Source organism: Sus scrofa, chromosome 4 (genome assembly GCF_000003025.6).
Source record: "Sus scrofa isolate TJ Tabasco breed Duroc chromosome 4, Sscrofa11.1, whole genome shotgun sequence".
In the NCBI taxonomy this organism is placed as follows: Eukaryota; Metazoa; Chordata; class Mammalia; order Artiodactyla; family Suidae; genus Sus; species Sus scrofa.
In genome coordinates this window covers 33758688-33782517 of record NC_010446.5, presented here as the reverse complement: position 1 = coordinate 33782517, position 23830 = coordinate 33758688, and the positions used below count along the sequence as shown (strand labels likewise).

General features: G+C 43.4%; 1 protein-coding gene across 1 annotated transcript; it reads left to right on the top strand.

Moving 5' to 3' along the window:
• Nucleotides 10893-22977, top strand: CTHRC1 (collagen triple helix repeat containing 1). The gene is made up of 4 exons (XM_003125535.5): nucleotides 10893-11204; nucleotides 16789-17010; nucleotides 20307-20523; nucleotides 22445-22977. Exons 1-4 carry the CDS (start codon nucleotides 11052-11054, stop codon nucleotides 22585-22587), a joined length of 735 nt encoding a protein of 244 aa, XP_003125583.2. The 5' UTR covers nucleotides 10893-11051; the 3' UTR covers nucleotides 22588-22977.

Below are 23830 nucleotides of genomic sequence, written 5' to 3'. Positions count from 1 at the left end.
GAAGTGGCCCTAGAAAATGCAAAAAGACAAAAAAAAAAAAAGTAGATATCATTCATGGATCAATATCTATGTATGGAACTTGGTGATACATCCTTTGAACTCAGGGTTTACTTCCCCTGGTGCTTTAATGTCACCCAAGAATCTCCCATTTCCAAATGTCATCAGAACTGCAATAACTGAGAGTAGGTTGGATAAACAAACCAGGGACTTTCTTGAGGATGACAGGAGTGGGGAAATGGTTAAGATTATCATTGTGAGGATTTTATTTTATGTTATTTTATGGCAAACACTCTCAGGTGTCTACCCGGTAGTCAACCAACTATTCCTGCCACTCACCCGTCTTCCTTGCTGATAGAACCCATGTTGTTCACTGTCCTCCAAGAAGCCACGTCCTTCGGGAGACAACAGTCTCTTTCTAACCCCATGGAGCTAATGTCTCTTGCCAAAGACATTGGTTTTAGGCAACAAGCATGTGAGACAATCCTGGCCAGAGACTGGAAGGAAGTCTGCAGGGAAGGCTCAGGAAAGAATTCCCTCACTCTTGAAAGCAGATATGCAACAGGGTCATTTCATGCTTTTGCCTCTGCAAGTATACGAATGTATATTTCTATTTCTCTGGCCTCTTCTTTGGGGCTCTTTGCTACTTCTGCCCATCCCATAAATCATCTATCCCCAAAGTGTGGTTCAGGAACCCTTGGGGATCCCTGAGACACGTCCAAGGGAAATGTGATGTTAAAACTATTTTCATAGTAAGATTTCGTTTGCCTTTTTCCCTTCCCAATCTCTCACGCACACACAGGGATTTTCCAGAGGTGGCGTGATACATGATATGGCAACGGATTGAATTTAGAGGCAAATATGAAAATCCAGAAGCAAAAAGATTTGCAAAAATGCAAAATAGTGACAGTCTCCTCATTAACTTTTATTTTTTTGCTGTAGAACATATTAGCAATTATTTTCATTAAAATGTTATTTGTTCTAACATATAATGGGTTGTTTTTATTTTAAAATGAATTTATTAAAAAATTTTTTTAATTTCTCAGGTTTTTTTTGCTTTTTAGACCTGCATCTGTGGCCTATGGAGATTCCAAGCCCAGGTGTTGAATCAGAGCTTTAGCTGCCAGCCTACACCACAGCCACAGCAACGCCAGATATGAGCCATGTCTGTGACCTACACCGCAGTTTAAGTCAATGCTGCATCTTTGACCCACTAAGCGAGGCCAGGGATTGGACCTGCCTCTTCATGGATACTAGTCAGGTTTGTTTCCACTGAGCCACGATGGGAACTCCCCTCAGTTTCAATTTCTAATGTGTGGTGCCGGGACCAGCAGCTTCAAGGCTTGTTACAAATGCAGATTCTTGGGTCCTCTTCCAGATCTATTGACTCAGAGGCTCTGGAGGTGGGACCCAGGAATCAGGTTTGACAAACCCTCAGGTGATGCTGACGCCCAGGGAAGTTTGAAAGCCATTGCTCTAATACATCTGTCCCCCACCATCTCTCCAAGGTGAGCGGAAACTCATGCTAGAGTCTTCTGAATGCAAGTCTAGTGGCTGTGGCTCAAGTTCTAGGTTATGGACCTCCGTCTCCTGGAGCTGCCAAAATAAAATACCACAGACGGGGTGGCTTCCACAGCAGAAATTTGCCTTCCCACAGCACTGAAATCCGAGATCCAAGTGTCTGCAGATTTAGTTTCTCCTGAGGTCCCCCGGTTGGCTTGCCAAAGGCTGTCTTCTCACTGTGTGAGTCCTCACATGGTCGTTCCTCTGTGCGCCCTGAATATGGTTCCTTCTGCTGTACTTTAAATCCCAACCAGTGGCATCCCAACCCATGAGTTGTCACCTAAGCTAGAAATCCCAGGGTGGGGTGGGGAGAGATCACTTTGCTTGTTCTCGCACTCTCGCATCACCCCCAGGACCAGACAATCACTAAATCCTATGACTGCATCTTCTGTGTTTTCTCATTATCCCCTCCTCACCAACCCAGCAATCCATGTGCAAATTCAGATTCTCATCGTCTCTCACCTATACCAGTGGGTCCCATCTTTTTTCTTCTGAGAAAAATACACTCCTGTATCATAGCACGCCTGGCAGGACACTCCTACGGCGATGGGCATGCAGCACAGATAAAATAGACTTCTGGAGTTCCCTGGTGACTCAGGGGGTTAAGGATCTGGTGTTGACATTGTAGCAGCTTGGGTTGCTGCTATGGTGTGGGTTCGATCCCTGGCCTGGGAACTTTCACATGCCACAGACCCAGCCAACAACAACAAAAAATGGCTTCAGATCTGGGGTGGTTTCCTGGCCCCTACAGAGTAATCAGGACACATTACTATTGCTGGGAGCTGCTGGCCCACATGACAGCATCTACCTTCTAAATGATCCTCTGGATACAGCCCAGCTCCAAGTCCAGACTCTGCAGGCTCTACCTAAACAACCAGATCAGGCTGTTCCTGATTACAGACTATCCAAAGCTTCTCCTCAACTGCAGGACAAAACCCAATCATCACCTTTGCAAGGAAAGCAGAGCTCACCATGACGTAACCCCTGCCAGCCTCTCTAGTCTCATCTCTGGACACTCCCTGCCTTGCACCATAAGCTCTGGCAACCCTAGCTCTACCCTTCCCTACCTCTTTGCCAATCCTCATGCTGCCACCCTGACCAAATGCCTTCTTTTCATTACTCTTTATACCCTACCCTTTATGACATCCGGATGTCACCTCCAGGAAGCCCTCAGTGGCAGCTCCTCATCCTTTCTTCCCTCTCCCCATCATAGGCAACCAGTAGTCACTTCTACCATGACAATCACGACCCTATTCCACACTCATATCTTTAAACATTGGCCTTTCTCACTAGACTCAGAGTTCTTTGAGGACAAGACTGTATTTTTCTTATTTTTATTCCCAGTGTCCAACACAAGATCCTAATTCATGGTAGGTGCCCCATAAATGTTAGTTGAGTGAATGAATGATTTCCAGGAACAATGGGGCAAACTCACGTGGCAGAGTCAACAAGAGCTCCACATGAAAGAATCCGAATTGCAGGAGGCAGTTGGCACAGCTGGGTAAGACAGGGCTGGACAGGATATCTTCAAATGAAAAGTCTTGAGATAAAGTTGAGACCAAAGTGGGGTGCCTGAGCCCTGCTTTTCAAAGCCTGAAGTCCAGCTCCTAGAGCCTTGTCACTCTTAAACTGGCTATGTTTCAAGAGAAGGTATCCAATTTTAGTTCCTGAGATATGTCCCCACTACTAAGCTCAGTCTCAGGGATTTAAACATTGCCACTTCATATCCTATTTCCAGAATATAGGATTTGTCTTCCAGGGTTTGCCCTGTGCAAAGCATCTCCAAAGAGGAGGCCTCCCAGAGGGACCACTGCACGTTCTGATAGCACCTCTGCTCCTGGTGCTCATAGACAGGACATCTGGACTTCTACTGCCACATAAACATCATCCTTTGTGACTTCTTCCATTCTTAGCACTTCCTGGAATGCAGCAGATATTCTCAGGGAAGCTGATGCCACCTTCTTAGTACAATAAACCAAGGCTCTCCTCTCCCTTTTGCGACAGCCCTTCAGATTTTTGCAAATTGTCTCCTCTTAGCTACCATGCACCGACTTTTCAACCGTTCCTTCTTTGAGATGGTTTCTAACCCTCCTTACAATCATGCTCACTCTACTTAGAAACATTCCTGGGCTGTATTTGCCAGTATTCTCCTTAAAACATCTTGCCTAGAAGATAACACAATATGCTAGCAAATTCTTCAGGACAAGGTATGTCCGTCAATGCCTTTATTTCTTATAGTGATTATGGTGCCACCTTACCGTAGCCATATCATCCTGGCCTTGATCACTGTAAATTATGAAGCCATATTATTTTAATCGGAGCAGGACTGCAGGACTTTGCCTTTGTCCACATGAATGGATATGGCGGGAGGAGGGCGGGGGAGGGCAAGGATCCTGGAGTATAGCTCAGGAATCTAACATTCCAAACTTAACCTTGACATGTCATCAGACACTTAATAAAGGATCACAAAGAAGCAGAAGCTCCTAGAGATGTCTTGAGCAGATGCTGAGGATATGACCTATCTCTTAGAAGAATTCTACCTACATGAAAGCAGTAGAAAGGACTAGGATGCAAGTACCAATTTCCTGTGATGCTCAAGGGGGCGGTCATTAAAAACTAAGGTCCATGCCAAAGACTCTAGTTGCTTAGTGAAGAGTTTTCACAATAAACCATGAGGGGGTCAAGCTCCAGGGCATTCCTTACCACCCCTGGGTTGGGAGTCACAGACAGCTCGTAGCAGCATTAAATCAGCCAATTTCAGATCCAAAAGAAAATATGTATGTGGTTGGGGTCAGTATATGTTTGTGTCTGTTTCATGAATAAGTGAGACTTTTTATTCTCTCTCCTTATTCAATTTCAGGTGACTTTCTTCCCTACAACAATTCTTTGGTTTTCACTTTGCAAGTGGTTAATTTAATGTCTGCCCTGCTCCCCTCACCCCCAAACAAGAGAACAATCTTCTCTGATCTTTTTCTCAGAAACTGCTGCCAAGCAGTTCTTTCCCATCTGGCTTTAGTGTACGTAGCTTGAGCTGTCTCTTCCAGCTTTGGGTCATCTATACATTTCAAAGCAAGCTTTCTATAGAATCAAAAGTAAATTAGGGAAAAGAGAGAACAGTGTCCACAAAAATAGGAATCATTAATATAGTCAAGAGATAGATAGTGGTAAGAGGATGTTTCTGATAATATGGATAATTTTGTAATGCTGATGATTCTGATAATACTGTCAAAGTATCTGACAATATTGCCAAAGGATTATTTTCAAATCATGCCAAGGAATGTAGGGAGTTTTCCTAGACTTAATTTCAATTTTCTATGCGGTGGGTGGCAAGTCTTATAACCAGTAACTTCTATGCCATAATTGACAATAAATTATTATATTAACCTTTTTTTTTCCTTTGGGCATTTACCTATTTCGTGGCTTTTGGTTTTTTTTTTTTCATATTTTATATCCAAACCTCTTGATTCTTTTTCTCTCTCCTCTCACCAGGGGATTCTCATTTTGTCACTGTTTAGCATTCTCTATCGGACAGTTTTGGGAGAGGTAAAACCGCATTCAACTTGCTTTGACATTTGACAAAGCAAAAAACAAAAAACAAAACTCTAATAGTTGAGGAGGAGATTAATATTACCAGTTTCCTTCAATTTCCATTGCAATGATCTGACTTTATATCAACAAAGCAACCACATCTATAATTGTCGGGGGGAGCTGGAGAAAAAAAAAATAACCAGAAACCACGGGTTAGTCGATGGGGTTGGAGATCTGTGGAGGGAGACAGGAGACCTGCATGCATTTGTAAACCTGAATGTTTTAAGATTTAATTCCAAATATTCTGCTTATTTTGGCTTTCTTTTATCATAAAACAGGCAGTGCTTTGTGCCTTGAAAGAGACACACAGGCTGCAAAGAGGCATCTGAACGACCCAGAAATGTCTTTAATCTTGACCATTCTCAAACACAGATCTCCATGGTGAAGAATTTTCTGAGCCGTTCTTACAATGCAGAGTCTGTTCAGAGGATGCTGATTTCAAAACCTCTGTACACAAGGCATCATGAAGAGGGGACGAGAGTGAACAGCTTGGGGTAACTTAAGAGAAAGGAAGAAAATTTGATGGGAAATGAAAGACTACCCAAGTAGAAAAGATGCAGCAGGCTATGACTCAGAATAAATGAACTGTCATTCCTCCCGGTCTAGCACAGACCAGTGCGGGCCCTCAAGCACCGCAAAGGATGCCAGCTTCCAGTTGTATAAATATGCACAACTAAAACCTGATGCTTGTAAAATCTACTTGCCACAATCTTGGGCAAGGGACAATTACTCATCTTTCATCACTGATTTCATCTAGAATTTCCCATAAACTCTTATTCTTTTAGAACTATAAAAATTCCAATCCTTCACCAGCTGGTAAAGCCAATGTATATTTAATACTTACCAGTCCAGGATGTGGGGAGATGAACCATTGAATACCGATTTGAACAGTCTGGTAATCTAGGAATTTAGGAGTGCAGATGAAGCCACTATATTGTTGGCTTTTATTGCTGACTGTGTGTCCCTGTGTGAACGGAGACCAGTGGAGGGAGGAATGCAGCCCCCTGTTTCAGGAGTTATCAATGCTGTTTGCCCTCTGTACATTCTCAGTGCTTCTCCTGCCCTGCTCCGTATCCCAGGAGGCTGACCTCTGCAGGTTGTTTTCAGGCTCCCGTTTCCCAGACTTATCATTTATTAGTGTCACTACTTTTTTTTCTTCCAGCTGGGTTTGGTCTTTTTAAGCCCCAAATATCAATAAAGCCATGCTTGAGATTTTTTTTCTTAATTTTTTTTAGGTCCCCACGTGGGACATAAGGAAATTCCCAGGCTAGGAGTCAAATCAGAGCTGTAGCTGCCAGCCTATGCCACAGCCTCAGCAATGCCAGATCCATAACTACTGAGCGAGGTCAGGGATTGAAGCTGCATCCTCATGGATGTTAAGTGGGGTTTGTTACTGTTGCGCCATGACAGGACCTCCAAATTCCTTCTGTTTTAAACAGTCAGAGTAGTTTCTATTTTGTAATTGGATCTTGAACATACAACTGATGTGTAGGTTAGGGGTCATCTATTAAGTCATGGCTTCCTTTAATTTTATACAGAATCCCCTACTTTTATCTTAAAAATAATAATAGCTAATCTATACTGAGCACTTTATAAGTACCAGGTAAAAGTAACTAGTAAGTAAGAGGGTGTAGCTACATCTTTAGCTTCCAGCTTCTCTTGGCAGCAGCTGACACCTCCCTCAGAGGTACCAGCACCAGGTGCCCATGACCCTCTGGGTGGTCCCAATACTGTGCACTTGGTGTTCCGACCAGAACTCAAAGAACCAACCATGTACCCCTGAGTTGAGGATGGGACTTCCTCCAAGCTCTAGTTCTTCTCTTTTGGATTCCAGCCCTAGGAGGGATAGCTGCTTCCTTCAGCAACTGTCTGGTTTACCTGAGCATCCTGGCTTTCCAACATCTGGGTGCCCAATCTCCTGTATTAAATCTCCTCCGGTTGAAATAGCTAGTGTGGTTTATGGGACTCTGACTAGATCTTGACTGATACGTAAGCCCTTCTACCTTCATTGCAATAAGCGTCCCATTGATTCTAAAAGAATTGGCAGTTTCAGCCCATTTATTTCTACATTTATTTCAACGATACTAAGTTTATGAGCTCTTATCACTAGCATCATTACTTTTCATTTCTTTTTTCTGCTCCATTTTAGAAAATAAGAATAAATACTAAAAAAATTCAGATAATTGCACAAATACTATTTACAAAGATAGAAGTGCTGCTGAAACAAAATTGTGACTGGCAAGAAGTGATTATATGATGCTTGGACATGTTTATCTTCATGTGAATCATCAAAGATACACCTGTCATTCAAAGGGTGATGGAGAGATGTGTGAATGCCTAACAATTTAAAACTTGAGAACCTCCTATGTTTGCTTTCCTACAAAAGAAATGTGGAACTCTGTCGGCTGACTCTGACCACTAGTATGATTAGAATACTTTTATTGGCCACCTTGATCCTCTTGCCATCGGCTGGACTGGTTATTTTTCTGTGATAACAATCAAAAGCTTCCAGCTACAGCCAGTTGATACATGTGGTAGACAGAACTCTGAGATGACCACTAAGATTTCTGTCCTACGGAATATATTCCCCTCCCTTCAAATATGAGGGAAACTGTGAATATGATGGATGTCACTCTCATGATTATGTTACTTCATATGGCTGAAGGGATTTTTCAGGTGAAATTAAGTTCCCTAAACAGTTTACTTTGACTTACTCAAAAGGGAGATTACCCTGGGTAAGCCTGACTTAATTGTGTGACTAATTGTGTGACTAAAAGGGACTTCCTGGAGCTAGAGATTTAAAGAGTGACAGAGACTATGGAAGGAGGGCATATGGCATAGACCTGAGAGTGGCTTCACTTAGCTGAGACTGATCCCCAGATAATAGGCAGCAAGGAAGCAGGGACATTAGACCTACAACCACAAGGAAATGAATTTTGCCAGTAACCCAAGTGCATCTCTTTCCAGTCAAGCTTCCGAATGAGGACTCACCTGGACACACCTTGACTTCAGTTTTGCATGATGCTAACCTGTGCTGGACTCCTGACTCACAAAACTGTGAGGTAATAAATCTTGTTGTGTTAAATCATTAAGATTGTAGCAATTCGTTAGGCAGTAAGGATAATAATACGACCAGTGGGAAGGTATAGATTCCAACAGGAAAATATATAGTAGTCACAATAAGGAATATATAAGACCTATATAAAGAAAATTTTACCTATGCATAAAAGAGGATTTGGGGAAATGGGGAGTTATGCCAGGTCTCTAGGTGGGAAGATTAAATCTTTTAAATGTTTTAAGATGTCACTCTTGAAGGAGTTTTTATGACAGATAAATGCATTAATAGTTCAACAGGGAAAAAAGTTAAGTATTTGAACAGAAAAATATGCAGAACATGTGGAAATCTTCTTTGGGAAAGATCACTCTGGAAATCACACCGAGGACTCTAAGCTAATTCATAATCCTCAACTGGTACTAAAATCTGTAACGGTAGACTGGGTCTAAGTTTTAAACCAAGAAAACTCAAATTCCAGAGGTAGTAGATAAATGACTTTGCAAACCCACAGAGGTACAGAAGTAAGCAGAGACAGCGAAGTTAATCAAACCCATAGTGGGAGTACTTTCATGATAATTTTAGGCTCTGGGAGACAGGGTGTGTGAAAGCCCTCTATGCTGTAAAGAAAGTACTTATACATTATTATAAATTACCTTTGAAATATAGGTAATGATATCTGGTTTACTTATCAGTATAACAACTTTGTGAATGTGTAGTTTAAAAATTCATGGATCAGAGTTCCCACTGTGGCTGAGCAGGTTGAGAACCTGATTAGTATCCATGAGGACAAGGGTTCAATCCCTGGCCTTGCTCAGTTCATTAAGGATCCGATGTTGCCGTGAGCTGTTGTGTGGATCACAGATACAGCTCAGATCTGGGGTTGGTGTGGCTGTTGCAAAAGCCAGCAGCTGCAGGTCCAGTTCGACCCCTAGCCTTGGAACTTCCATATGCCGAAGATATGGCCCTAAAAAAGAAAAAGAAAAAGCATGGATGTTAATGTAAGATTAGCTAACTGCTGAAACTCCAGTCTCGACTTGAAATTTACACAGAGAGGACCATCTGAAGAAACCCTGTGGTAGCAGCAGCAGCAATAACAGCAGGAAGAATTGTGTTTGGATAGAAGACAGACTCTCTGGTGGTGTCCTCTCCTCTCCAGTCTGTAAACTGCTGCTACCACACTGGTTTGGCTCCATAAGGGCATGAGCTGAGACCTTGTTCAGCTTAACACAGAGCAGGTTTCAGGGCTGAGCAACTTGTGTGGCTGCACTTGGAAGGGTCCCAAGCTTGGTGTGCTACTCTGTTAACTCTGTCTTGAAATTCTTAATTTTTTAACAAAGGACCCTGCATTTTTATTTTGCACTGAGTGCCACATATTACGCAGCCAGTCCTGGCTTTAGAACCCTTTTGGATAGTTAGTTGCTTCTTCTGACAAACAGGAGTGGCATTTACCTGTACATAGGGACTGGCCCAGCAATGAACATTCCTAGAACTGCCCTGAACTGCTCCCCTTCCAAACTGTTCTTTCTCTTTATTTTTTACTTTTTTAATTTATTTTTTGGTCTTTTTGCCATTTCTGGGGCCACTCCTGCAGCATATGGAGGTTCCCAGGCTTGGGGTCTAATTGGAGCTATTGCTGTCGGCCTACGCCAGAGCCACAGCAACGCAGGATCCGAGCCGTGTCTGCAGCCTACACCACAGCTCATGGCAACACCAGATCCTTAGTCCACTGAGCAAGGCCAGGGATGGAACTCGCAACCTCATGGATCCTAGTCCGATTCATTAACCACTGCACCACTACGGGAACTCCGTGTTTCTTCTCTTTAACATCCATTTGTTGAGCCCAGTATAATTTTCCAGAATCTGGCTAGGCCAGAAAGAGAAAGTGCTGAGTTGAATTTGACTTCAGCAGCAGTGCTATTCTGTCAGCAACCTCCATGTTGCTACAGGTGTGGCAAGACTTCTGTCCTGCCTGATTTCAGCCCATGGTGTATAAAGAAGCTCCAGCTTGACCCTAGCTGGTGGGTTGCCTGGGTCCCTGTGGATACTTTCTTCCAGAATAGATAGAGGAGGACAGAGGGAGTTAGAAAAAGATAATTAGCAGGCAGAGATCAAGAGCGATTGCTCAAAAGTGGTCTTCTACCACTCACTGTTGCTTAACCTCCCTGAACCTCAGTTTCCCCGTCTGTGAATGGGGCCAGCAGAGGAGGCATCAGCTCCCACAGGATTGTCAAGAGGACAGAGAGGATGTGTAAAGGCCTGCATGGTTCCTGGAGCTTACTAAGTGTTGACACTTGTTACGAAGGATAGGTTCTTAATTATTTGGAGCATGGCCCCCTGGAAGAATATGGTATCTATGGGTCCGTCCCACCCCACCTAATTCCCCCACCGGTGCCAGGGATCTGACTCAGGTATTCTTGGACCCAGGTGAAGGCACGTGCCTCTACAAAGTTCATTTAGGCGGTGCGGTCTCCACTCCGGCCTCCTCGAAGCCTCTACCTGTGGTTCGCTGAGCCCGGGCTCCGCAGGCGGCCCATCCACGAGGTAGGCGCTGCCCGCGAGGGTCCCGACGAGCTGAGCTGCCCAGGGAGGGGGCGGGCCCGGCCGTCGGCCCGCCCCACGTCGGGCTCCGGGTGGGGGCTCCGACCTATTACGGGATGGAAACTCCGGTGTCGGGGGTGTGGGGGGGGCGGGAGGGAGATGGAGAGGGAGGGAAGCAGGCGAGTGAAAGGCTCATTGATGCAGCCGGCGGCGGCCTCGGAGTGCGGCGGGGCCAGACTGTGATCACGTCCCGGCTCCCTGGTCTCCTCCTCCGCCTCTCTGCTCCGCGCGTCCGGGGCCGCCGCGCGCCATGCGCCCCCAGGGCCCCGCCGCCGCCTGCCCGCAGAGGCTCCTAGGCCTCCTGCTGCTCCTGCTGCTGCAGCCGCAGGCGCCGTCGAGCGCCTCCGAGACCCCCAAGGGGAAGCAAAAGGCGCTGCTCCGGCAGAGGGAGGTGGTGGACGTGGTGAGTCCGGTGGAGGGGCAGAGCCGCGGAATGGGGATGGGCAGGGGGCTGTCTGCACTGCTGGGTGTTTTGCTTGCGGTGCGGGGTGGGGGTTCCGCTTTGTCTGCGTTTGCGTGTAAGGGAGGACCCAAGCAATGAGGGTAGTGGAATCCTGGAACTCTCATGGGGGGACCGAGATGAGCGGGCCATAGTGGTCGGGAGTCGCGCCGTGGGTCGGGTGGGACGCCTTGAAGTAAGAGATAATTTTTGGCCCGATAATTTCTGGCCTCTGAGACCACCGCATCCCCGACCCGGGAGGAAGAAGAGGGTTAAGGCGACCGTGGGAGTAGAATCAGGAGCTTGGGTTGGTTAGAACGTGGGCCAGGAAGCTGCCTGGGAGACCCTGGACCCGCTGATCCCCTGGGTGAGCCTGAACCAGGGACGTGCAACGTGTCCTTTGTTGGGGCTGGTGGCCACGTCTGCCAGCAGGAGAGAATAACAACCCTCACTCAGCATCCGTCCAACTCTTTGTAACTTGACGACAGTGAGTCATGTTGGGTCATCTTCCTAGGGAGCATAAGCTGCAATTTACTTTGTTGGACGCCCGCAGCTGGGCCAGGAACGGTTCAGCGGGTCAAATGAAGGGGCCCAGCACTAACCCTCCAAGGACTCATTTCATTGTTCTGTTTAGCCTGACGGGCAGTCGGTCCTCCCAGACACCCCATTTCTTCAGCCTGTGGCCACCAGGCAGAAACATCACAGCCAAACTAAAAGAGAAGCAAATAAATAACCCAAGTGCTTTTTGAGAGCCACCTCTATGGGAGGGTATATTTGTTTAAAGCTCTTCTCCTTCTAAAAGTCAACAAGCCCAGTGAAGGGCAGAGCAGTTCTCTGTTTGGTAGTAGAGGTGATCCTTTCAGAACTGCCATATTCCTTTGGCATATAACAAACTTCAATCCTTATTCCCACCTTATTTGCAGACAAATACAAGTTATGGGCATATATAAGAGGGGGCATATTTTGATTTAAAAAAAACTGTATCAAATTTGTTAAGCTGCCATTGTAAACTGAGCTAATAAACCAAGATTCCTGGCAGCTAGTTCTGGAAAAGAAAATTCCTGCCATTTCATATTGCACTTTTTGCTGATGTGCTATGTAATTTTGCTCCACGTGGGAGACTATGTGTTCAGGGCTACAGTTCTATTTTGAGTGTCTAAATTGTTTAAAACGGTACCAAATGAATGTGGTTCATGTGCAGTCTGCATTTTATGAATACGTAGCTATGGTACACAAAATACCTCTTTTCCCTGTAAAGCCAGCAATTTTTTGCTTTCTCTCCAAGGATTTACGGTACCTGTGGTTTCCCACAAACTCTAGCCTGATTTGGAAAAGTTTATTGTGCAGCCAGGCTCAGGTGCATCCTGTGGATTGGATTTGGTTTTGCTGAGAGGGTAAAGAACCCAGACAGTCTTTAAGGTTTCAACAGATTCTATAAAGCAGCTTCTTTGTACAGGATCTTTGAAAGCCCTCCTTTCAAGCGTCCAGCAAGCTCTGCCCCCTGGTGGCCAGTAAAAAAAACAGGGTTCATCCTGCAGATGTTATGGAACCCCTGCCTGCTGCTAATCATGTGCTGGGTTAGCATTTCAAAGTGAAAGAAGACAGCTATAATACCTGGAGAACCATATTCAGTAAAATTATGTGGTCTCTGAAGCGCAGTTTTTAGATAAAAAGGTGAGTAAAAATTCTCAAGCATAGGGAGTTCCTTTTGTGGCGCAGCCGAAACGAATACGATTAGTATCCATGAGGATGCATGTTCAATTCCTGGCCTCACTCCGTGGGTCAGGGATCCAGCCTTGCTCTGGGCTATGGTGTAGGTCACAGATGTGGCTCCAATCCTGCATCGCCGTGCCTGTGGTGTAGGCTGGCAGCTGTAGCTCCGATTGGACCCCTATCCTGGGAACTTGCATATGCCAGCGGCTGTGGCCCTAAAAAAAAAAAAAAGAAATCTGAAGCATAGCATTCTTGACATTTGGGGCTAGATAATTCTTTGTTGTGGGGACTGTGCTGTGCATCTAGCATGCTTAGAAGCATCCGTGACATCTACCCACGAGGTGCCAATAGCAAGTTCTTCCTTCCAAGTTGTGACAACCAAAAATGCCCCCAAATGTTGCCAAGTGGGAGACAAAATTGTCCCTGGTTGAGAACTGCTCATATATAGAAAAATAAAACTTTGTGTAACATTTGCTCTGAGGGGAATAATACTGGGGGGAAAAAATCAAAGAATACCAGAAGAACTTTTTGTTTCTCCCTTCCCACTTGAAATCTGCATCCAAACATTGCATGTATCTGCTAGTCAAAGTAGCCTATCTACTAATGAAAAATAAAGTATATCTATGAAATTTATCTACTGAATGAAAATTAAAGAATATCTACTAAAATAGGAGTTCCCGTTGTGGCGCAGTGGTTGACGAATCCGACTAGGAACCATGAGGTTGCGGGTTTGATCCCTGGCCTTGCTCAGTGGGTTAAGGATCCGGTGTTGCCGTGAGCTGTGGTGTAGGTCACAGAAGCAGCTTGGATCCCTAGTTGCTGTGGCTTTGGCGTAGACTGGTGGCTACAGCTCCGATTTGACCCCTAGCCTGGGAATCTCCACATGCCCCAGGAGCGGCCCTAGAAAAGGCAAAAAGACAAAAAAAAAAAAAAAAAAAAGAATATCTACTAAAATAAAAATTAAGTATAAAATAAACTGTTTTAGAATGTTTTATGCTTTAGCATGTCTTTGAATACTTTTGCGATTTTGTTAAATACATTCTTACTGTTTCTCTGGCAGCAAATAAATAGCAGTGACCTTTAAGTTAGGAAAATGGCAGTGGTCAAAGTCACAAAAATCATTGGGCAAAATAAAGATAAATTGGTGATGTGAGAAGATTGATTAGCAAACATTAGATACATAAAGATCTTTCCTAGGCGGTATCATAACTGGATTTCATAACATGACTATCCAATCCTAGATGGTGAAATTAAAAAATAAGCTTTGAAGTTATTCTAATATATAAAGAACCTTGGGTTGTTTTGTTGTTGTTCTCACTGGACAGGATACAGAATGATAGTATTAGACAATTTACACAAAGGGGAATTGTTAAGGAAAAAATTTAAGTGCATTGGGTTTGGAGTTTGAAGGGTCTCGTAAATGGGCCAGTTCAAGGATAGACATGGGGGAGTTCCCATTGTGGCTCAGTGGTTAATGAATCCGACTAGGAACCATGAGGTTGCGGGTTCGATCCCTGGCCTTGCTCAGTGGGTTAAGGATCCGGCGTTGTCGTGAGCTGTGGTGTAGGTCGCAGACGTGGCTCAGATCCTGTGTTGCTGTGGCCCTGGTATAGGCCAGCAGCCACAGCTCCGATTGGACCCCTAGCCTGGGAACCTCCATATGCCGCAGGAGCAGCCTTAGAAAAGGCAAAAAGACACACACACACACACACACACACAGGATATACATGGGAATTAGAAAGAGATCCAACTTTACCACTGATGCAGCTGCATACCTGTGGGTAGCTTATGGCTTATGTGTGTTAGCTGGCAGCTTTGCTAATGCTTCCTTCCCCAGGTCTAGTCCCTGGTAAGGTCCATCCAAAGGAGTGGAGACTCTCGCCCTGGCTCATTGCCTCACGTGGCCTTGGGGGAATAATAGGAATGACCATGGCTGACATATGCAGTGTTTATCATGTACCAGGTACTATTCTTGCACATTTTATACATTAGTTCACTTAAATCTCCTGCAAACCCTAAAAAGTAAGAAACTTTATTTTCTCCTCCATATTTCAGATAAGGGTCAGGCACTGAAATGTAGAATAACTTGCTCTATCTCATCTAGCTAATAAGTGGTGGAGCCAGGCTTCAAATCCAGAGACTCTAACTTTAGGATCCAGGCACTCAACCTCTACGTGATGATGCTCCTACCTGTCACCTCCCCTCGCCTCCTTCAGAAAAAAAGAGAGAATCCTAGCCCTGAAGGTTTGAGAGATTACTGCCACTCTATTGAAGCTAATAGTCAGCTGCAAGGAGGTCATTTACCCCTTCTCTTTGGTGAGGAGGCCTGGGTGGGGTTGGAGGCCGTAAGTGTTCCCCTAGTGACACTTCACGTAAAAATAGGGAGGAGAAGCAGATGGGCACATCCAGTTTAGAGAAAATGCCGGTGTAAGATAACGGTTAAGATTGTATGTTATAATTTATATTTCTAGGAGTTTATCTTAGGGAAATAATTCAAAAGAAGAAAAAAGCTATATGGATAAAGATTGTCATGATGAGGGAGTTCCTGTTGTGGCTCAATGGTTAACAAATCTGATTACGAACCATAAGGTTGCGGGTTCGATGCCTGGCCTTGCTCAGTGGGTTAAGGTTCCGGCATTGCCGTGAGCTGTGGTGTAGTTTGCAGACGCGGCTCGGATCCCGTGTTGCTGTAGCTCTGGCGTAGGCCGGCGGCTACAGCTCCAATTCGACCCCTAGCCTGGGAACCTCCATATGCCTCTGGAACGGCCCTAAAAAAGGCAAAAAGACCAAAAAAAAAAAAAAAAAAAAAAAAGATTGTCATGATGATAATGTTAATGCTGGTAAAAACAGAAATAACCTAAGTCTCCCAAGGTAGTGCAATGTTTGCATAAAGCTGTAGAAGTGTAATTCTGAAATTCAAGTCCCTTTACAACATATAGGGTTAAAAGAAAAAAGCAATACATCAAATTTTGTCCACCTTGGAATAGAGCTATATGAAAATGATGTATGGGTTTTTTTGTTTGTTTGTTTGCTTGTTTTCTTTTTAGGGCCGCACCCTCGCATATGAAGGTTTCTAGGCTAGGGGTTGAATAGGGGCTGCACCTGCTGGCCTGCGCCACAGCAACACCAGGTCCCAGCTGTGTCTGCAACCTATACCACAGCTCAGGGCAACACTGGATCCTTAACCCACTAAGCGAAGCCAGTGATTGAACCTGCGTCCTCATGGACGCTAGTCAGATTCATTTCCGCTGAGCCACAAAGGGAACTCCAAAAATGATGTATGCTCTTAATGAACCAGAGGATAAAAGCAGGCACACGAAAACATTTTCTTTTATTTGATGTGTGTGTATGCGTGTGAAGTCTGTGGAATTAAAAAAAAAAAAAAGAAAGAAAGAAATCACAGTATTTTAAAAATAACTTTAGGAGTTCCTGTTGTGGCTCAGTGGGTGAAGAACCCAACTAGTATCCGTGGGGATGCAGGTTAGACCTCTGGCCTCGCTCAGTGGGTTAAGGATCTGGCATTGCCACAAGCTGTGGTGTAGGTCACAGATGTGGCTTGGATCCTGCATGGCTGTGGCATAGGCCAGCAGTTGTAGCTCCGATTGGACCCCTAGCCTGGGAACTTCCATATGCTGCAGGTGTGGCCCTAAAAAAAAATAAAAATAAATAAAAATAACTTTAGAAATCGCTTCTTTATTATACCTTATCTGCAACCTAGGCAAGCGCTAGAAACGGATTCTTAACTCCAAGGGCTCGAAATAAATGCAGTTCTAATCAGACTGAGTCTTTAAATCTTAAGCAGTCAGAATTTTTCCTTCTTTTTTTCCCTCTGCAGTATAATGGAATGTGCTTACAAGGGCCTGCAGGGGTGCCTGGGCGAGATGGGAGCCCTGGAGCCAATGGCATTCCGGGTACCCCTGGGATCCCCGGTCGGGATGGATTCAAAGGAGAAAAGGGGGAATGCCTGAGGGAAATCTTTGAGGAGTCCTGGACCCCTAACTACAAGCAGTGTTCATGGAGTTCGCTGAATTATGGCATAGATCTTGGAAAAATTGCGGTAAGTAAAGTCAGAATTATTTTAAAGTTGAAGTAAAACTTAAGGGTTTTCTAGTTGAGTAGCACTGTTAGGTGAGATTTTATTTTACCTTTACTAAAGGACAGAAATACTACGGAGTGGATACCATATGACTTTTAACTTAGCATTAATGAGAAAAATTTATAACATTTCAGAATTAATTTTAGAAAGGTATTCCTGAGATAAATCACCATATTAACTGTAATAATACTTAAAATAATTTTTTAATGGAAACAAAAAGGAGAGCATAAGTGTCTGTGTTGGACAGCAAGCAATATTCCAATCTTAAAGTGAATTTAAATTAGTCTGAGAAATTCTGCTGTGGCTTCAGACATAAAGGTGTAAAAAAATCTCCAAGAAATTACTACACAATAGGAATTATCTATAGGTGGAGTTCTCTTGTGGCACAACAGGTTAAGGATCTGGTGTTGTCGCTGCAGTGTCTTGCATTGCTGCTGTGGCAAAGGTTCAAGCCCTGGCCTGGGAACTTCTAAATGCCTCAGGTGTAGGGGGCGGGGGGAGAAAAGAAGAAAGAAAAAAAAAAGGGAATCAACTATAGGTGGGAAATCCACAGGTATTTGTCTTATTCTGAGTAGCAAGCCCAAGTTAAAATTTGTTAGCTTAAGAAAACTAGAATAGGCCAGAGAGGTACTACAGTGTGTGTATGTGTCTTTTTATGGTTGCACCTGCAGCATGTGGAGTTTCCCAGGCTAGGGGGCGAATCAGAGCTGCAGCTGTGGGCCTACACCACAGCCACAGCAACAAGGGATCTGAGCCACATCTGCAAGCTATGTCACAGCTTGCAGCAACACCAGAGCCTTAACCCACTGAGCGAGGTCAGGGATCAAACTTGCATTCTTATGGACACTTTGTTGGGTTCTTAACCCACTGAGCCACAATGGAAACCCCTACAATGACCATTTAAAAATTTTCTGGGGAGTTCCTGTCATGGCTCAGTGGTTAATGAATCTGACTAGGAACCATGAGGTTTTGGGTTCAATCCCTGGCCTTGCTCAGTGGGTTAGGATCAAGCATTGCTGTGAGCTGTGATGTAGGTTGCAGATGCGGCTAGGATTCTACATTGCTGTGGCTGTGGCATAGGCCGGCAGCTACAGCTCCGATTAGACCCCTAGCCTGGGAACCTCCATATGCCACGGGATCGGCCCTAGAAAAGACAAAAAGGAAAAAAAAATTCTGCAATATTTAGGGGGGAAAAAATTAGTCAAAATAGCCTGTCTGGCAATGTATTTGGATTGATGATCCAATCACTTTGATAGTGTTTGCTTCCAAAGTAACTGGCAAGTCCACAGGGATGACAAAGGGTGGAAGAAGTGGCGCAATTTCTAGGCCTTTTTCTTCTTTTGTTAACCAACTCTGTACGTGGTTCTATATCCACCATATATTATTCCTTGACATTAACCACTGCTACCCCTAGGCAAATGGAAGAGATTTTATTTTCTCTCTCTCTCTTTTTTTTTTTTTTTTTTTGTCTTTTTGCTATTTCTTAGGCCGCTCCCGCAGCATATGGATATTCCCAGGCTAGGGGTCGAATTGGAGCCATAGCCACCGGCCTACGCCAGAGCCACAGCAACGCGGGATCCGAGCCGCGTCTGCAACCTACACCACAGCTCACGGCAATGCCAGATCCTTAACCCACTGAGCAAGGGCAGGGACCGAACCCGAAACCTCATGGTTCCTAGTTGGATTCGTTAACCACTGCGCCACGACGGCAACTCCGAGATTTTATTTTCATAAAATCTCTCAGGTTCCAAGTAGTAATCTGTGTCTTACCCCTACCCCTCATCTCTGTTTTTTAATGTCTGCTCTATTATCTGTAAAAATATTTGAGTCGGTCTTGATTTGATTTCTGTGTGGTAGAATTAGCATATTGCTTCCATAGTTAGGTGACTGATGACCAGTTTTATTTTCACCTGTGATTTCTTAGAAAGCATCTCGTTAAAATGTTACCTACTTCTCGGAGTTCCCATCGTGGCGCAGTGGTTAACGAATCCGACTAGGAACCATGAGGTTGTGGGTTCGGTCCCTGCCCTTGCTCAGTGGGTTAACGATCCGGCGTTGCCGTGAGCTGTGGTGTAGGTTGCAGACGCGGCTCGGATCCCTCGTTGCTGGGGCTCTGGTGTAGGCCGGTGGCTACGGCTCCAATTCGACCCCTAGCCTGGGGACCTCCATATTCCGCGAGAGCGGCAAAGAAATAGCAAAAAGACAAAAAAAAAAAAAAAAAAAAAAAAAGTTACCTACTTCTTTATACACTCGACATTGATAGACTTGTTACTTATTTATAGTTAATCAAAAGTTGCTGAGTTCTCTTTAGAAACGTTCTGTATGGCCTCTAAGTTATTAATATGTTTTCAACTTCCTTTTAGCAGTGGTTGGAATGGGTTTGGGAGCCTTCTGCATGTAAAAGATAGTAGGACCATGAGCCAACAGACAAATTTTGCAAAACTAATTGGAGAAAAAAAAAAAAACCCTGAGTCTTATCTTTGTGTCATATAGGGAAAGACTAAAAACTCACTTGTGCTTTACTCCTGATACTGTTTGCTATTGCTTGAAAAGAAACAGATCAGAGTAATACATATGGGCAGTGCTAGTCTAGAATGTAAATGCCATGAGAGCCAGAATTCTGTTTTGTTTACTGCTCTATCTGTAGCATCTAGCCCATAGGGAATAATTCTGGAAGAAAAGACAGGTAAATATATAGATTGGCTTGGTGTAAAATACTGAAAAATGGCTGCTTTTGGTAAAACTGAAAGATACACTCAACGGGGTGAGTAATTCTAATAAAGCCATAATTTGACATTCTTAGAGTTTATCAGTGTCTCTTATCCATCTTGCAGAGAATTGCTTTCCCTCTGTAAAAATCAGCTTTTTAAATTTTATTTATTTATTTATTTATTTATTTTGCTTTTTAGGGCTGCACCTGTGGCATACAGGGGTTCCCAGGCTAGGGGTCGAATCAGAACTACACCTGCTGGCCTACACCACAGCCAGAGCAACTTAGGACCTGAGCTGCCTCTGCGACCTGACCTATACCACAGCTCACGGCAATGCCAGATCCCACACCCACTGAGCGAAGCCAAGGATCAAACCCATATCCTCATGTATGCTAGTCAGATTCGTTACCCACTGAGCCACAATGGGAACTCCAGAAGTTGAGTTTTTAAAAGGCAGTTTGGGGAAAAGGGTAGTTAAATACAATTTTATTTCTTTTTAATTAAAATGAAAATGCTAATTAAATCGTATTTCTGTGTTTGTGACAGGAGTGCACCTTCACAAAGATGCGTTCCAACAGTGCCCTAAGAGTTTTGTTCAGTGGCTCACTTCGGTTAAAATGCAGAAATGCATGCTGTCAGCGTTGGTATTTCACCTTCAATGGAGCTGAATGTTCAGGACCTCTTCCTATTGAAGCCATAATTTATTTGGATCAAGGAAGCCCTGAAATGAATTCGACAATTAATATTCATCGCACTTCTTCTGGTATGTAGAATAGTGATACTGCAGAATGCGCCTCAGATCTTTGGAGACCAAAGATGTGTTTTGAGGCCACTATCATGTGGCCTCAAAACTAGCAAGTTTTCTGTGCATAATTCTCCATCCTGGTTGCACTTTAGAATTTCCTAAAGATCTTTTGAAAAATATGTGGGTATCTGAGTCTCATCTCTGACCAACTGAATCAGAATCTTTGGATAAGACCCCAGCAGATGTATTTGATTTTATTTTTATTTATTTATTTATTTATTTGGGGGTCTTTTTGCCTTTTGCCTTTTTTTTTTTTTTTTTTTTTTTTGGCCATTTCTTGGACTGCTCCCATGGCATGTGGAGGTTCCCAGGCTAGGGGTCGAATCAGAGCTGTAGCTGCCAGCCTACACCACAGCTTACAGCAACTCTGAATCCTTAACCCACTGAACGGAGGCCAGGGATCAAACTCGCAACCTCATGGTTCCTAGTCAGATTCGTTTCCACTTCGCCATGACGGGAACTCCCAGATGGGTTCTTAACTTGCTGAAACACAATGGGAATTCCAAAAAAAATCATTTTCTTAAAGAATCTGCCAACCTGCAATTCCATTTCCCCCTGACACAGACATCAAAGAGGTTGTCCCTTTTGCCTATTAAAATGAACACTGGGGGAATATTTTTAATGTTGGGGAGCCTTGATAAGATGGAATGCACATTATATATATATCAGTATGTCAGAGTCCAGAGGACCCATGAAAAGTCACATGTTTATAAACCATAAAAACACAGAGGAAAATCAAGATTTCAGTTTTGTTTGTTTGTTTGTTGTTTTTTATTTTTTCACTGTGAGGAAATTCTGTGTAAAATGGGATTCCAGGCTGAAGGACTGGTATAAGATGACATTGGAATTTCTTTTAATGTTATAAAAGTCCTTTCTTCTACTTGAATACCATCAAGTATATATGGGTAAGTGTTGGAAAGGGCTTTTTTGAAAAAGAAATTTATGTGTCACATCAAGGTCTTCGCTTTTAAAAGTGTAGGCTTCCTTTTATTTAGTCAAATTGTTTTTTGTTGTTTTAGGTAATCTCTGTGACTAAGTAAATTCTGCCTTTATGGTTAAAACCTCTAAGAAAATTGCCTGCGAAGCTTATATCATAGAAGGGAGATGTTACATCTTTTCAAAATATTTATTTATTTATTTGTCTTTTTGCCTTTTCTAGGGCCACTCCTGAGGCATATGGAGGTTCCCAGGCTAGGAGTCTAATCTGAGCTGTAGCCGCCAGCCTACGCCAGAGCCACAGCAACGCGGATCTGAGCCGCATCTGCAACCTACACCACAGCCCACAGCAATGCCCGATCCTTAACCCACTCTGCAGGGCCAGGGATCGAACCCGCAACTTCATGGTTCCTAGTTGAATCCGTTAACCACTGAGCCACTTCGGGAACTCCCAAAATATTTATGTGTCAAGAAAAAGAGAACTTGGAGTTCCTGTGGTGGCGCAGCTGAAACGAATCCGACTAGGAACCATGAGGTTGAGGGTTTGATCCCTGGCTTTGCTCAGTGGGTTAAGGATCCGGTGTTGCCGTGAGCTGTGGTATAGGTCGCAGACACAGCTCAGATCTGGCATTGCTGTGACTGTGGTGTAGGTTGGCAGCTGTAGCTGTGATTCAACCTTAGCCTGGGTACCTCCATATGCCGAGGGTGTGGCCCTAAAAAGCAGAAAGAAAGAAAGGAAGGAAGGAAGGAAGGAAGGAAGGAAAGAAAGAAAAAAGAAAGAAAGAAAGATATGAACTTATCTTTATGAGACCCTTATTAAGTATTAGAACTTTAATTCACTGTACATTAGACTGAGTCTCATTTGCTGAAGTAATATGGTTGAGCTAAAGGTTATTTGCTTTTTGTTCTAAGGAGATCTGTAACGTTCCCCTTTGCCTTGCAGTGGAAGGACTCTGTGAAGGAATTGGTGCCGGACTCGTGGACATTGCTATCTGGGTTGGGACTTGCTCAGATTACCCAAAAGGAGACGCCTCCACTGGGTGGAACTCAGTGTCTCGAATCATTATTGAAGAACTACCGAAATAAATCCTTTCGTTTTTGTTCCCTACCTCTTTTTTTTTTTTTTATACTTTGAATGGTTTTAGTGACAGCTTATATAATTTTTATGTACATCTGATTAAAAAAACCCACACAACTCAATGTGTTTACAGACCAAAGTGTGATTTCACACTGTTTTTAGATCCAGCAGGATTCATTTTCCTTCAGTCAAAACTGGTTTGGGGATTTTGTAGCTGATTCAGTACTTTCTTCATATTCTTATTCCCTGAACCTATAATTTGGAATGTTATTGTCTTCATTTTTTTCCTCTTTTCTTAGGGTAGCACTTTTTAAAAATATAAAGGCTACCAGTCTTGTACAAGTTGTAAATGTTTATAATTGTTTTATATCTGTGAAATAAAACTTCTTTCAAACAACTTTAATATCTTTAATGAATTGCCACTGAAATTATAGTTTCTGGTACTTGATATTTGAAAAGTTGAGGATAAACCTTATTTTCTATTGAATCATTTAATAATCACGTTTTGAATTCAGTACATGTGTAGTACTATGATACACTTTGAGGGATTCAAAGAGAGAGGGGTATTTATATGTCAGGAAATACACTAGCAATTTAGAACTTTTATGTTTATTTAACAAAGAGTAAAAAGATGTGGTCTTTGGCCTCAAATTGCTTACCATTTGGTAGGAAGTCTAAGATACACACAAAAATAACATCAAAGATTAATATGTTGATTGTGACAAAAGTCGTCGAAGGGATGATATAATGCAAACATAGACCTATTCTGGCTGAGGTGATCAGGAGGAGTTCATGATGAAGGAAGTACAGATGTAAGAAAAAGTTAAGTAAATCCTGAGCTTGAATTGTATTTGAATTGGTTTTTCTAATTTGTGTACCAATTGTAGATTTTTGGTTTGCAATTACCCTGAAGTTTTGATATAGGGGTCTACATATATACGAGATTGTTGGTGTCTCTTAATTGCAAGTGCATCTGCAGTGTCCTGCATATGTACCCTCCCCACAAATTCTGATTTTGGTAGCTTAATTGTACATGGATGATTTCATATCTTTACTGTATATATGCCTTTACTGGTGAGCCTTGTCATTTGTGGTATCTTTGTTTCTGGTTGCAGCCTTTTCTTTTCTGCCTAGAGAAGTTCCTTTAGTATTTGTTGTAAAACTGGTTTAGTGGTGCTGAATTCTCTCAACTTTTGCTTATTTGAATTTCTCCTTCAAATCTGAATGAGAGCCTTGCTGAGTAAAGTAATA

Coding starts and splice junctions, on each gene's coding strand:
- CTHRC1 (XM_003125535.5), top strand. CDS start 11,052: ATGCGCCCCCAGGGCCCCGCCGCCGCCTGCCCGCAGAGGCTCCTAGGC. Junction 17,011..20,306: donor TAGATCTTGGAAAAATTGCG/GTAAGTAAAGTC, acceptor TGTTTGTGACAG/GAGTGCACCTTCACAAAGAT. Junction 20,524..22,444: donor TATTCATCGCACTTCTTCTG/GTATGTAGAATA, acceptor TTTGCCTTGCAG/TGGAAGGACTCTGTGAAGGA.